At 43.3% G+C, this 12832-nt stretch overlaps 2 protein-coding genes across 4 annotated transcripts in view; one reads left to right on the forward strand and one right to left on the reverse strand.

The window, feature by feature from the left end:
• The window catches only part of RAB19 (RAB19, member RAS oncogene family), a 34180-nt gene that overhangs the window by 8381 nt on the left and 12967 nt on the right, over nt 1–12832 (forward strand). The gene's annotated exons all lie outside the window — the stretch shown is intronic.
• MKRN1 (makorin ring finger protein 1) overlaps nt 6779–12832 on the reverse strand; it is a 32038-nt gene continuing 25984 nt past the window's right edge. Inside the window, exons 4-8 of one of the 3 annotated variants that reach the window (XM_005296389.5) lie at nt 10953–11179; nt 10224–10438; nt 9385–9495; nt 8765–8903; nt 6779–8419 (exon numbers count right to left, since the gene is read on the reverse strand). In XM_005296389.5, coding sequence (XP_005296446.1) covers nt 8207–8419; nt 8765–8903; nt 9385–9495; nt 10224–10438; nt 10953–11179 — 905 coding nt within the window. In that variant the 3' untranslated portion in view covers nt 6779–8206. The remainder of the gene's footprint in view (nt 8420–8764; nt 8904–9384; nt 9496–10223; nt 10439–10952; nt 11180–12832) is intronic. The other 2 variants (XM_005296391.5, XM_042851735.2) reach the window with 2 other exon arrangements.

The raw sequence follows: 12832 nt of genomic DNA on the forward strand, positions 1-12832 counted from the left end.
CTAATGGAAAGTTATAGCCTATGTTGGTTATCAGTTAGTTACACCAAACATGCTCCTTCAGTTTATCCCGCCCCTTTAGTCACTTATTCCTCTTTTCCATGCCCTCCTATTTAACTTCTTGGTGACTAGGGGCCTAGGATCAAATGCAGACTTAGTTGAACAGAGAGGTAGTGCTGCTCCCTCTGCTGTAATGTAGCATTTTAACCACGGCTTTGAAGCTGTGCTTCGCTCCAGCTCCAGGCAAAAACCTGCAGCTCTGGGCTCTGCTCCAAAGCCCTGGTTTTAACAATCCAAAAATCACTTGAGTTTTTGGGCTGGTACAGTGATTGATGCTTGCTCATCGGACATTACTTAACAGTGTAAAAGCAGGGGCTGAAGGTGGGTGTTTTTTGTTTTTAATTAAAGCATTCCCCCATGCTCTGCATGCAAACCAAGTCTCACTTATGTGAGCGTCCAATTATATCATCCCTCCTTGAAAGTAACTTTCCCTCCTAAAACAGCCTTAATAAAATAAAAACAACCAAAAACCATTTACCCTTGTGCATGTTAGCCGCCCTATTTGTTTAGATAGCCAAGACTGATGAGCCAGTCCACGAAAGTTACCATGAGTAGCCTTTCCTAATACTTCTCGTGCTGATAGAGTGGCTGGAGCCCGGGTACCTACCACCAAAGGCTGCAGGACTGTTAGAGAAGCCCCTCAATGCTGGTCAGTCCAGTTGCTAGGTTATTTACATGTCCCTGCATACCTCCAGTACTACTGGACCTACTGTGACTTCCCCAACCTGATATTCCACTAACCAGTAATTGTCCAGTGTAGGTAGCTTCCCCAGGGCTACTGCTACTCGCTTTGCCTGAGGCAATAAAGCTGTCAAGGGTGGTCTCTCTTCTCATCAAGAGGTTCTGCAGCATTGTTCCATGCACCATGTGAAGAACACTCACTGGTCTGCAGTTGTTGCTTCACCTGGCACAGGTCCCCTTCCCTCTACCTCGTAGAGGAGGGAGCAGAGCCTTTTTGCATGAAGTGAGTGCCTGCCAACTCTTGCTGGGGGACTCTTGGCAAGTCTTCAGTAGCTCAAGCAGATAATCCTACCACTGAGGATTCAGCTTAGCCTCCATTTTGGGATGATATGAAGGAAAAGGCTACTCTTCCCTGGGACTTCTAGGAGTTTAATCCCATCTCCCACAATTCCACTGAACCCCCACTCAGACTCCCTTTTGAAATCTCTCCCAAGCCCTTAAATAAAGTAATCATGCTGGGTCAGAGCCCAAGGGGCAATGTGTTTAACAACACTTTGCTACATTCCTGTGTGTGAATGCACAGAAAAGTGCAATAGGATTGCTAATGCAAAAGCTCTAGTATCCTAGGCAATATTAATGATTACAGAGTATTTTCCAGTGTAAATTAAGCAATAACAGTGAGAAACTTTATTGAAAATGGAAGCTTAGATTCTGGGACACAAAATGGCAGCCACCAGAAGAAAAATACCTATCTGCCAAATTTGAACAACTTAACTCTATTTAGCACATCTCCCTAAAAAGCACAGGGGTATATAGCCTGGGCCAAGGCAAGGTGATTTTTCTTTTAAACTGCTCTAGGATTCTTTGTATTTGTTCCACTTCCCACTCCTACCAGCTGTAAATGTATTGTGTTTAACATCTCCATTAAGAAGTGGGTAGAAAATGAGGCTAGACATTCATGGTGCCATTTCACAAGCTTGCTGGTATTTCATGTCCTCCAGTTAAAAGCCCTCTTAGCTACTGAAAAGATGGACGGAGCCTAATTTTGCTAAAAAACACTTTTAAAATCCCATAAAACTAGTTTCAAATGGCTGTTACACTCACTAACATCAGACCTTTACACTGGTGTCAGCTGAGACTGTTTGAGACAAGCCTATGGTTATCAGTGGTGTCCGTAACAGATCAACTGCAGTATGGCCAATGCTGAGCATTTAAAAATGAGTCAGGGCCTCAAAATATGATTGGCTTAAAAGCCACAAGTATTAAATGTGGGGTTTTTTTACTTGCCTTTTGAATGTTTAGGGTACACTTATGTTTTCAAGATTTTTTTTTCCACAACAATGAGGGACAGAACTTATTTTGAGGTGGGGAAAGAGGTGGGGTTTATAATGAAAGTTGAGAGTCTCATGTAATCTCTGTAGGAACTGGGGCTGTCAAATATAAAATATTACAAGACTTAGAAACACCAACTGTTCTTCCAACTGCAAGATTCAGGTAAGACTAGTCAACAGGAGAGTTCAAATGTTACCGAGAAAGGTTCTACGTGGAATGATGACAAACACTTCTATATCCCCATACAGACAGGGGCCTCGACCTTTTAGGGTCTGTTTACACTGGGAAATTAACGAACTGGTTAGACCTGTAGCATAGAGCATCATCGATCTTGAAATTTTCAGTACAAACAGGTTAGGCCACCAAAACCCAGTTCTATATAACTGCTCTGTTTTAACTGAACTGGTTTAAAACTGAGTAGAAAGTTCCCCTTAGGAGAGCCTAAGGGTACATTCTTTTAGAGGCACTTAAGTGAGTTAGAATCTTAATTCTCTTTCCAAAAGGAATTTAGGAGCCTAAATCTCACTGGAAGTCAATATTTTAAGCTTGCATTACTAGGCAGTAATATGGTTTTTCTAAAACACGGTATAAACAGAGTAAACACTACCTCTAATGAGATTTAAAATAGCAATATTGACCACTTCCTGGAAGAAGTGTTTACAAGGTAGCTCTAGTTAAGGTTGTACTACATTACACCTGCCTGCATCAATGTTGTCTGTAGTATGAAACTGAACCATTATTGATTGGACACCGAACCCAGGTTGACTGCAAAGGACAAGCTATGTTCAGCAAGCCGAGGCTCTAGTGACTGCATTGTCAATTTTATTTAATTAAATCAGTGGGGGGGGGATTTAAATTTAAATATCGCTGCCATATAATTTCATCTGCCACACCAAAAGTGTCCAAAAAAAAAAAAATCTAGGGACCTTGGCCCAGAATTAAGATTAGTTTACTGCAGAGTATTCCAGGAATTGAGCATGATTCAGCTCATGTTCACGCACAAGCTGTGCCATACCTGTTGCAATTTTACTTGCTTGGAAGAAGATTCACCACAATTATGTCCATGCTTGAGGTCACTACACCATTCTTATGCAATTAGACTGAAAGAACGGGCATTGCAGTTGCAAGTGGTCCTTACAGCACAATCCCACAAGGCTCCAGCAATCTCTGGAGTCACTACTCTTTGCCTTAACTCCCATTCTGATTTTTCCAAGTTTGAGCTATTGCAGTGCTGGTCATTGTATGTATGCATTGCTACTTATAAAAGAAAACTCATGCCCATTTAAGGATTATTGCTTAAAAAGAAAAGGATATTGCTATGCAGTATCCTTTCATTTTACAAAATGCATGATAGGTTAACATGTTAAAATGCTATTTACAAAAATATATAGCACCTGTCCCACTGTGGTTTGCTATGGCAAATAATCCTGCTCCCAGGATCTAAATTCCCTGTAAACTGCGTGGCCACACAGCCAGCAGGCTAGCAAGGGCCATGCAGGCGGGGAGAAGCGCCTCCCACCCCTGGCCCAACCCAGCCCCATCCCACCAGAGCTGCCGGGGTGAGGAGCCCCACCCCACCAGAGCTGCCACGGCTGGGGAGAGGAGCCCCTTCCCTGGCCCAGCCCAGCACAGTGCAGCCCCGCTGGAGCTGCCGCAGCCGGGGAGAGGCACCTCTCACACGGCCTCGAGCTGCTGCGGCGAGAGAGGGCTGGGGGGAGTTCTCTCCCCCTGCCGCAGCCTGCACCCCAAGCCCCTCATCCCCAGCCACCCCCCCCACTCCAACCCTCTGCCCCAGCCCTGAGCCCCATCCCAGAGCCTTCACCCCTAGCTAGAGCCCTCACCCCCTGCACCCAACCCTCTGCCCCAGCCCTGAGCCCCCTCCCACGCCCCGAACCCTTCATCCCCAGCCCCACCGCAGAGCCTGCATCCTCATCCAGAGCCCTCATCCCCCCACACCCCAACCCTCTGCCCTAGCCCTGAGCCCCTTCCTGTACTCCAAACCCCACCCCCACCACACATCATCTCCATATTGATGGACATCACAAAATTCCTTCCTCACATGGATGTAAAAAATTAGAGGGAACACTGCACCAGGACCTATGCTGGAATATTTACCCACAATGCAACAGCTGAAGGAGTGTTGTGTGAGCACATATGAACAACTTAATACTATGTGGGATGGGTTGTGGGGACCCATTGCACTATCACAAGATACAAAAGTCAAGTGAACCAATGTAAATTTCCATCGCATAATTCTTTAGCAGAGGTGAAATTTAGCAAGGGCTAATCCAAGATGTCAGAAGAAGGAACATGGCTGTGGGAGAAGTTTTTCTAATTCCAAGTTTTCATTGGCAGGATTATGCCTTGAAGCATGAGAGTTTATACATCTTTTATACATTTTTATCCTGAATTACTGTGGATGTTATTAGTCTCATCTATTTCAGAATCTAAAGTTTTAAAAAAAACAAACCAAAAAAACCCACTGTAGTAGCACATTTCACAGATCAATTTTGTTTACAAACATTTCCACTTACTATTTCAAAATCTGTTGCCTTTCAATCTTATTGAACTTCCTCTTACTCTTGTATGCTGAGAAAGGGTACATAGAAGCCAATGATTGATTATACCATTTATTTTTTGTATACTGCTCACATATCCTCTTCTCTAAGATTTAATCTGTTGCATTGCTAGCCCCATCAGAATTAAGTCAGAATCAGAATCGATTATAAACAAGTCTGGTTATTTATTAATAATCAGACCCATAGCCAGCCAAGTTCAAGTGGAGAGGCTGTGCAATGATATAGGAAGGCACCTCCCCTTGGGAAAATAAAACAGGTACAATCGCTTGCATTTTAAAAAATTTAGGAACATAAGAAAAAAAATCAAGAGAAAGGAAGTGCCTACCTTGTATTGAGCTGGAATTCTGTAATAGAAGAACCTGTCTGTGGCCAGCTAGATTCTGTTGATATACCAATGAATGAGCACCCAAATTGACCCAAGTGCCCAATTGCATCTGATGTGAGATGCAGAAACAAATGGTGCTTGAGTATTCAAAAGCCAAAATCAACATCTTCAGTGCACACAGCTTATTCTCAATGAAGATAAAGCATACTATTCTATCCTAACCCTACAGAGAACATTGGGCTCCCTTTTCCTTTCCTTTGCACAGCCAAGTCTGCTACCTCCCCGCCTTCTCTCTCAACACTTCCTCCTCTCCCACAAAATATCCTACAGAGCCACATTTTTGTTGTTATTTAACATTATGTGCACATTTGTAAGTGATTTGGCACCTAGCTTTCTACAGGAAAATTAATTTGTCCATCCAGGGCCGGTGGTTGCCTAGGGCGGCAGGATTTGGGGGGCGGCATTTTGCCGCCCTCGGCGGAAATTCGGTGGTGGGAGGTCCTTCCACTCCGGATCTTCGGTGGAAAGTCCTTCACTCGCTCCGGGACCCACTGCCGAAGTGCCCCGAAGACATGGAGCGGAAGGACCCCCCGCTGCCAAAGACCCCAGGCCTCCTGAATGCTCAGAGGAGGAGCGCTGCCGCCTATGGCGGCAAAAAACCCTGACGCCGCTCCTGTGTCTATCATGTTTGGCTCTGCTTTCTCTTCATTAAACCCTTTTTTCTTCCTCTCCCACTTCCTTCCAAAACTGTTACCCTCTCGCTGCATCCTTCCCTATTTCTCCTATGCTTTCATCTCCCCCACCTAGCTCTGTATCCTTTCCCCTACTCTGCCTGGCCTCTACCACCCCCACATTTCTCCCCCCTATTTGGGATCTGTGCATTCTACTAGCCACCTCATAATGTCTGTGTGCAGGATAAGATATCTGGATAGTCTAAGACCATGGGTCTCAAACTTTTTTTTTTTTTTTTTTTTAACTGGCGACCCCTTTCACATTGCAAGCCTTTGAGTGTGACCCCCTAATAAATTAAACACCCTTTTAAAAATATATTTAACATCATTATAAATGCTGGAGGCAAGCGGGGTTGGGGTGGAGGTTGACAGCTCGCGACCCCTCATGTAATGACCTCGAGACCCTGAGGGGTCCCGACCCCCCGTCTGAGAACCCCTGGTCTAAGACCAGTTTCAACAGTACTCACCTCTTCCTTCACCCCTGCCCCCACAGTCAGTTTGAAAACATTTTCACAGCTGTTTACTTAAATATCTCCCGTTTCCCAGTGACGAAGGCGGTTTACAATGTAATAGACACAGTGGCCCGTAAAGAAGGGTGTGGTCTACCAGGAAGTAGTTAGCCTACAGTAGTGCTTTGAGTTCTCTGGATAAACAGTACTAAGTACAAAGTATTATAGCAGGCGTTGATTACCCACTGACACCACAAGCAATATTTGATGTGCATGTTATAAAATGTACAGCCCAGAACAAACTGACAGAATTGAGCCAGTCTTAGAACTCAACTCTGAGAAGGAAAACTACCTCTGTTTCACTCAGTGGTAATCCCAAGCACTTTCATAGTTTGGTGGTCTCAGCTGTCTTTGTTCATAAAATGTTCTCTCTCTTTATATATTATAGAATTTCCTGTTTTGCATAAGGCTGTTGACAAGATACAATTGTGTAATGCTGCAACATGACTATGGCATTGCACAGGACTCAGTAATTAGTAGTAACCAGACTAGTTTACACTAAGGGCATACAAAGAGAGGCTGAGATCTAGAGAGACTCAGCTTAAAGAAAGAACAGACTTCTTGTTTAATTGTTTGTTTGTTTTTTATTTGGGAAAAGTGCTTCTTACAAAAGGCAGCTGCAAAACAATACATCATAGAGCTCAGCAACAACTTCTTATTCCATTTTAAAAGTGAAAGGAGAGGCTGTCTCAGGGCAAGAGAAGCAGCAGAAGAACAGATCATGGGGCATCCATGAGTCATGAAAAGAGCAGCAATAATTTAACGCAAGGTGAAAATTCCTGCATTGGCGCTTTGGTGGCAAAATATGAGCTCTTATCAATGGAATTCTATCTTGCTATTGCATGACTGCTAGTTCTTTTCTAGGTAACCCAATAACTCACAACAAGTTCACAGCTCTTCCAAGCAACCTGCATAACTCAGATGGGATATGAGCCAGGAGTGCCTTGAACCAACTAAGTAGTATAGTGATTTCCTGGATAAGCTCATGGCTTGAGTGGTTATTGATGGTATAAAACTATGCAAGCAATGCAATTAAGGGATCCCGACTTGATGTTCTACTGGATAACAATATGGTGAGAACCCTCTTCTGGCTAACCAGGTTCCTACTTTTAGTCAGTCTCTATAATATACATTAGAGAGAGCTGGTGTATTAAGGAGTGCCAAGTTATACCTGATGGTTAAGACCATTGCCACAGACTGGGCTGAGACCACTAAACCAGTTTCATGTCCAACTGACTGGAGACTACAATTCATGCACCAAAAGGGGAGGAGAGTTAGTTTTTGGTTTGTTAAACATATACAGAGTCTCCCAGCCCTTGAGATCCAACTCTGCGTTTATTTGTTTATACACATTGAAAGTTCTCCTTTCACGTACAAACACATTTTCCTTTCATGCTAAACACAGTAAAAACCTGGAACATTCGCACCTGGTTCTGGTTACACAGTAGTAATAGTAATGTGCAAGTAAACAAGAGACCAAAACCACAAATGAAGATGTGTACATGAGGGGGTTGGAACAGAACTGAAGCCAGCAAGAAGTACGTGTGTCTGGCACGAAATCGGAAGTATTGATTTGAAGTCCACAGCTGAAAAAGGCCACTGGCCAATTTATATCCCCCACTGCATGGCCACTGCTCTCATTTTTGTATCTGGGCTCTTCAAGATGAGTATGGAAGTCCTGTAAACACTTTAACCCTGGAACTGGGTGAATCCTGTCAGGAACACAGATGAAGCAACAAACCTAAGCTAACTGTTTGACAGTTAATTCATTTTACAAAAACTAACGTTTTAAAGATTTCTTGTTATTTGTTTAAACAGAGAAAAACAAACACTCCTGGGGCAAGGGGAGGAGACAGACCCTGGGTAAAAGTTATTACAACAGCACCTGGAATTGATAGGCCTGCCTAGGAGAAACACAGGCACTGCCACAACACCACAGGAAAGAGCTACTGCCTGATGCCAAGCAGACAGTCCAAACTCCGCTGACAGGTGCTATAGATCCAAGTCATAATAATCTTCCAGCTCGTCATGAAACAAGTCCCACTCGTCCTCGGAGTCTGTCAACTCATCATCACCTCCTGCTGCCAAAAGCATGAGCAACATCTCGCCGAGCTCAAAGGTCACAACCTCATCCTCGTCGTTCTCGAAGGGATCGCTGCTCTCCCTCTCCTCAATGAATTCCCAGAACCGATTCCTTCGCTGGGCCTGCAAAGGGAACACAGTTATTGCTCTTGTGTGACCGAGAGTTACAAGATACATATGCTCCTGGGGCTTACAATGCTCAGCTCCCAGGTATATAACATGCAGCTAGTCATGCGTCACACTGGGATCTGCATTTACTCCTGCTATAGCTGACTACCAACATTTCTGCCTCAAGATATAGGTGACATTAAGCAATGTGTCTCTTCCACAGTCTCCCCTCCATCACTTCCAGTCTTTGGACCACTCTCCCCTCCAATCCACTATGTATGTTTTACTACATAAGCAAATCTGAGGCATTCACACCTTTTCCTTCCCTCTTCCAAAAAGTCTAAAAGCAGTGAGACTTACCCGATATCTACTCGATGTTCCCACTTTCTGTCTCTGTGGCTCCTCTCGGCGACCATCGGGATATGCATGTTTGTAAAAACAGTTCCCTCCAAATGGACAGCTCCCACGGCCTTCATCAAAATACCTGCATGGCTTGTTGCTGGAAAGGAAAATATCGCAACCCTTACTCACAGCAGAGCCAGTCAGAATTCAGTATTGCATTTGCTTATGGTCCAGGGGGTCTCTTTAAATATGCACCATTTGCCGCTGACGCCATTTTATCAATAAAAAATACATACACAGAAATGATGTATTACACTATGTGCATACCCAACAGATGTGCGCGTGGGTAGATGCATGCATAGGGAAGCTGATGACTCACAGTGCACAAGTCTACTACCTTATGGCTGTATCAATTATGTATTGGGTGGGTAAGGAAAAAGCTTGTGAGGTCAATAAATACATAGGAAAGCTAGGTGACTGTGTTGATGCATGCATCTGCGGGTGGATAAGTAAGGATGCACTTCACACGTGTGGGGGTGGAAAGGAGGTATGAGAGGGCTTTAGATAAACACCCTTGTTCTCCAGGTGTGCCCTTATCTCTGCAGTCTTAACTTGACAAAAGGCTGCAGCGCTCGTACCTCATTGCCTCCTTGTATTTCTGAATGAGTTTCTGCTTCTCTTCCTTCTCCTCCACCCAGTACTCACTTGGAATGACAAAGTTAGATGTGATCCGACATTCTGGGCAGGACCTGGGGAACGAAGAGACTGCACTGCAAAATTCCACATTACAGGGGCGCTCTGTCCTATTATAAAACATACCATGGCACATATCCCATCTTTAAAGATGTATCCTATTGTGCCTGGGCACTTACTGCCAGGACTTTGTGCTTCTTTTTCAATCTACGTTCTCTTTTGCACAAGAAGACACCCTAAACTCTTCCTCTTCTTTCAGAACTCAACTCAGCAGCTGATCATTTTGTCTCCATAGAACTTGGGGGAGAAAAAACATTTCACACAGACTCCTTTTTCTTTAGATTTAGATAAATTTATTTTTTGTAGTTTTGTTTGGTTTTTGTATTTGTTTGTTTGGGTTTCTTTAGAACGCCTTAAAGAGGGTATGGGTCATTGGCTGGCTAATTAATCAGGGAGGTGAAAAGTTAGGAAACATACATTCAGAACTGGTTAATCTGTTTTCACCATCTAATCTGGGTGCCTGAAACCTTTAAATGGTAACTAACTGAAGACAAAACATGACTTTCATCCAAATAAGTGGATTTTGCAAACCAATCTAGATTAACTACGTCAGAGTGTAAATACAAACAAAATGCTACCCCTGGAAGATGACTTCAATTCTGGATTAACGTTAGTTAGGATGCATTAAATGCAGTCTTTGTGGGGGGACTTTGTTGCAAGTTGTCACAAGACACTAAATTCTTCCCACGTAACAAAGCACAATCAAGATGGGGAAGTGCCTCACTTTATAATCTTGCTCTCAAATTGTTTAGCGCTCCTCCACTTGCGGATGCATTTGAGACAGTAAGTATGGTTGCAGTTGGAGAGGATCCCAAAACGGCGCTCGCTGGGGTTGGCTTTTTCATATACCACCTCCATGCAGATCCCACACACCATGTCTTTACTACGCTGGACGGCAAATGAGAGCTCCATGTCCTTCTCATGAGCCTCAATGCAAGACTAAAGAGGAGAGAGAGAAAACCAGCCTGTAATCTTGTGCACTATTTAATAGGTTTTAACTCACTAGTTTCATCTTAAGTTTATTCTCCCTACATTCTACACTAAAAAGGACAAACCACCTGGGAGGTTCAGGTCCTCAAAAAACAGTCTTTTAGGTCATAGGAGGCAACGGTCAACGTCAAGTTAAGCTCTTTTCCAAGAACCCAGGCAGAAATAGCTGAACTAAAACTTCACGAAAAGTGACCTAAGTTACCCACATTTGAGTGTTTGAAATGAGTATTAGTACAGTTATACAGACTTTATCCTCAATGCAGACAGGGTCCAGCTTCTTTTAAACAAGGCTGCTTTGAAAACAGCCTTGACAGGAAATAATTCAGTTTGCAATGTGAACCTTCTTGTTAACTGACTGACTTGTATACAGTCAACTTCAGAAGAAAGGGAATGAATGACAAGTGATTGCACAAGGCAAGGGAGTAACTTGAAACTATTCAACACAAGCCATCGGTATGCTTACCTTTATGTGTTGGGATCTCTGGGCAGCATCAACTGGATGTAGGACCTGCAACCCACACATGTCACACACATCCCCATGGATATACACGCAGTTCTCTCCATAACGACATTCTCCTACTGCAGCGTAGGGGCACAGTTGCTTCTTCATCTCCACATTTGCTTGCTGCTTTTCATACTCTTCCTCAATTACCATTCCCTGCAAGGGTGTTTCAATGCAGGAAGGGGCAGCTGCAGGGGGAAGTTAGAGATGTGTTACATTTGAGGGTTAGGGTTTGCAATACATGCTTTTCAGCTATAAAAACTTCGGGTAAACCAACTCCGTTTATCCAAGGAACAGAACAAAAAAATGCACTAGGCTTGTGTCAATAAATCCTGCAAACCTTGCCCTAAAATGACTTAGCAATTTCTTCATTCTAGAAGGAAGTGAGGAAGTAGTTTCAGCTCGGATTTTCTCAGCTTTCAATAATAAGCAAGGCAAGGCAATCAGTGCATTAGTGGTGAGATTCAACTTTATCCAACAGGACAAGGTCAATACTAAGAAAACTGCCCAATTCTGAAAGTGGGTAAATACTCTTGTGGGTCAACCATGCTTGTAACAAGGTTTGGTTCAAGAAAGAACTGAATTAAATCATGCTGAAAGTAGGTTAAAAACCCTGTCCCTCTTGCTTTCTGAACCAGTTCAAACATGATTTACACAGGCTGAAACAAGCTTCAGTACATGATGGTTAAACTCTTGTGCTTCAACCACTAAAACTGGTGTCTTGTCCCTATACAGCCAACAGCTAAGCCCTGTAGAAGAGGAAGGATACTTACCAGGATGACTAACTTGGAGCTCCAAAAATACTGCCTCAGATTCTTATGCTCATGAGTCATGTTAGTTAGCATGCTGTTGCACAGGCTGCAGTTCTTAAGCAGTTAGTTGCTGGGGTGGCTTTCACTGCTGGACTCACAAGAATGTTCTAGAACAGAGGATATAAAAACCCTGCCCAAGTCTCTTACTACTGTGGCAAATCGCTAATCCCCCTTCTGAAGTGTAAGGAGGGATAATGAGCATGGATTTGTTGAGATCATACCTGCAGAGAATTCTGATCACAGGTAAGTAATCTTTGTTTCCTCTTCATGAATTGCCTCAGCTGTTCTTCATTCTGGGGAGAAGAACTAGCAGCATTAGTCCCCCAGGAACTAGCTGAAATAGTGATTAAAGGACTGAAGGACTTCTGTTCCTAAACAGCCATATGATTTATCCTGGTCATCAAGAGAACAGCACTGAGTAAGCTTGTGAATTACATTTAAAGAAAATGCTCTCCAAGTTCCTAGATATTTCTACAGACTAAATTAAATTGGCAGTGTTGCAGCAAGCCTAGTAAAAGGAGTCCCAAGAGCTTTTGATTAGCAGGATCCCTGTCTGGTCATAACTTGAGCTGAAAACCTTATCCATTTGTCTTCTCTCTCTGGGCTGAGATGGATTATTCCTCTTGGGATTTCTCCCTCTATGCCAGGAACCTACAGGATGATTTGTGAAATGGTATAACTGAATTTTATTTTATCATCCGAATTATGGAATAACCTCACCAACTCAGTCGTGAGACAAGAAAAGACAATGGTTCAGTTTAAATGACAAGTGAGATGCCTCTTTGGCATGAGTACAAATCTTAAATTTATCCATATTGAACACTAAGGAGGATCAGCAATGGCACCTTGCACTTCACTTGCATTTCTGATCCACACTGAAAAATAAGCAATGAAGAAAACAGTAAACTATAGGTTCGAATGGATCTTCTGTTGGCCTAGTGAGCACCAGGTTCGGATAGGTGAAAGAAGACAGCTATTCTTAAAGGCTTAATAGAGGCTTACTTTAACTGTGGAGAAAGATAATCCAAG

This window comes from Chrysemys picta, chromosome 1 (assembly GCF_011386835.1).
Source record: "Chrysemys picta bellii isolate R12L10 chromosome 1, ASM1138683v2, whole genome shotgun sequence".
In the NCBI taxonomy this organism is placed as follows: Eukaryota; Metazoa; Chordata; order Testudines; family Emydidae; genus Chrysemys; species Chrysemys picta.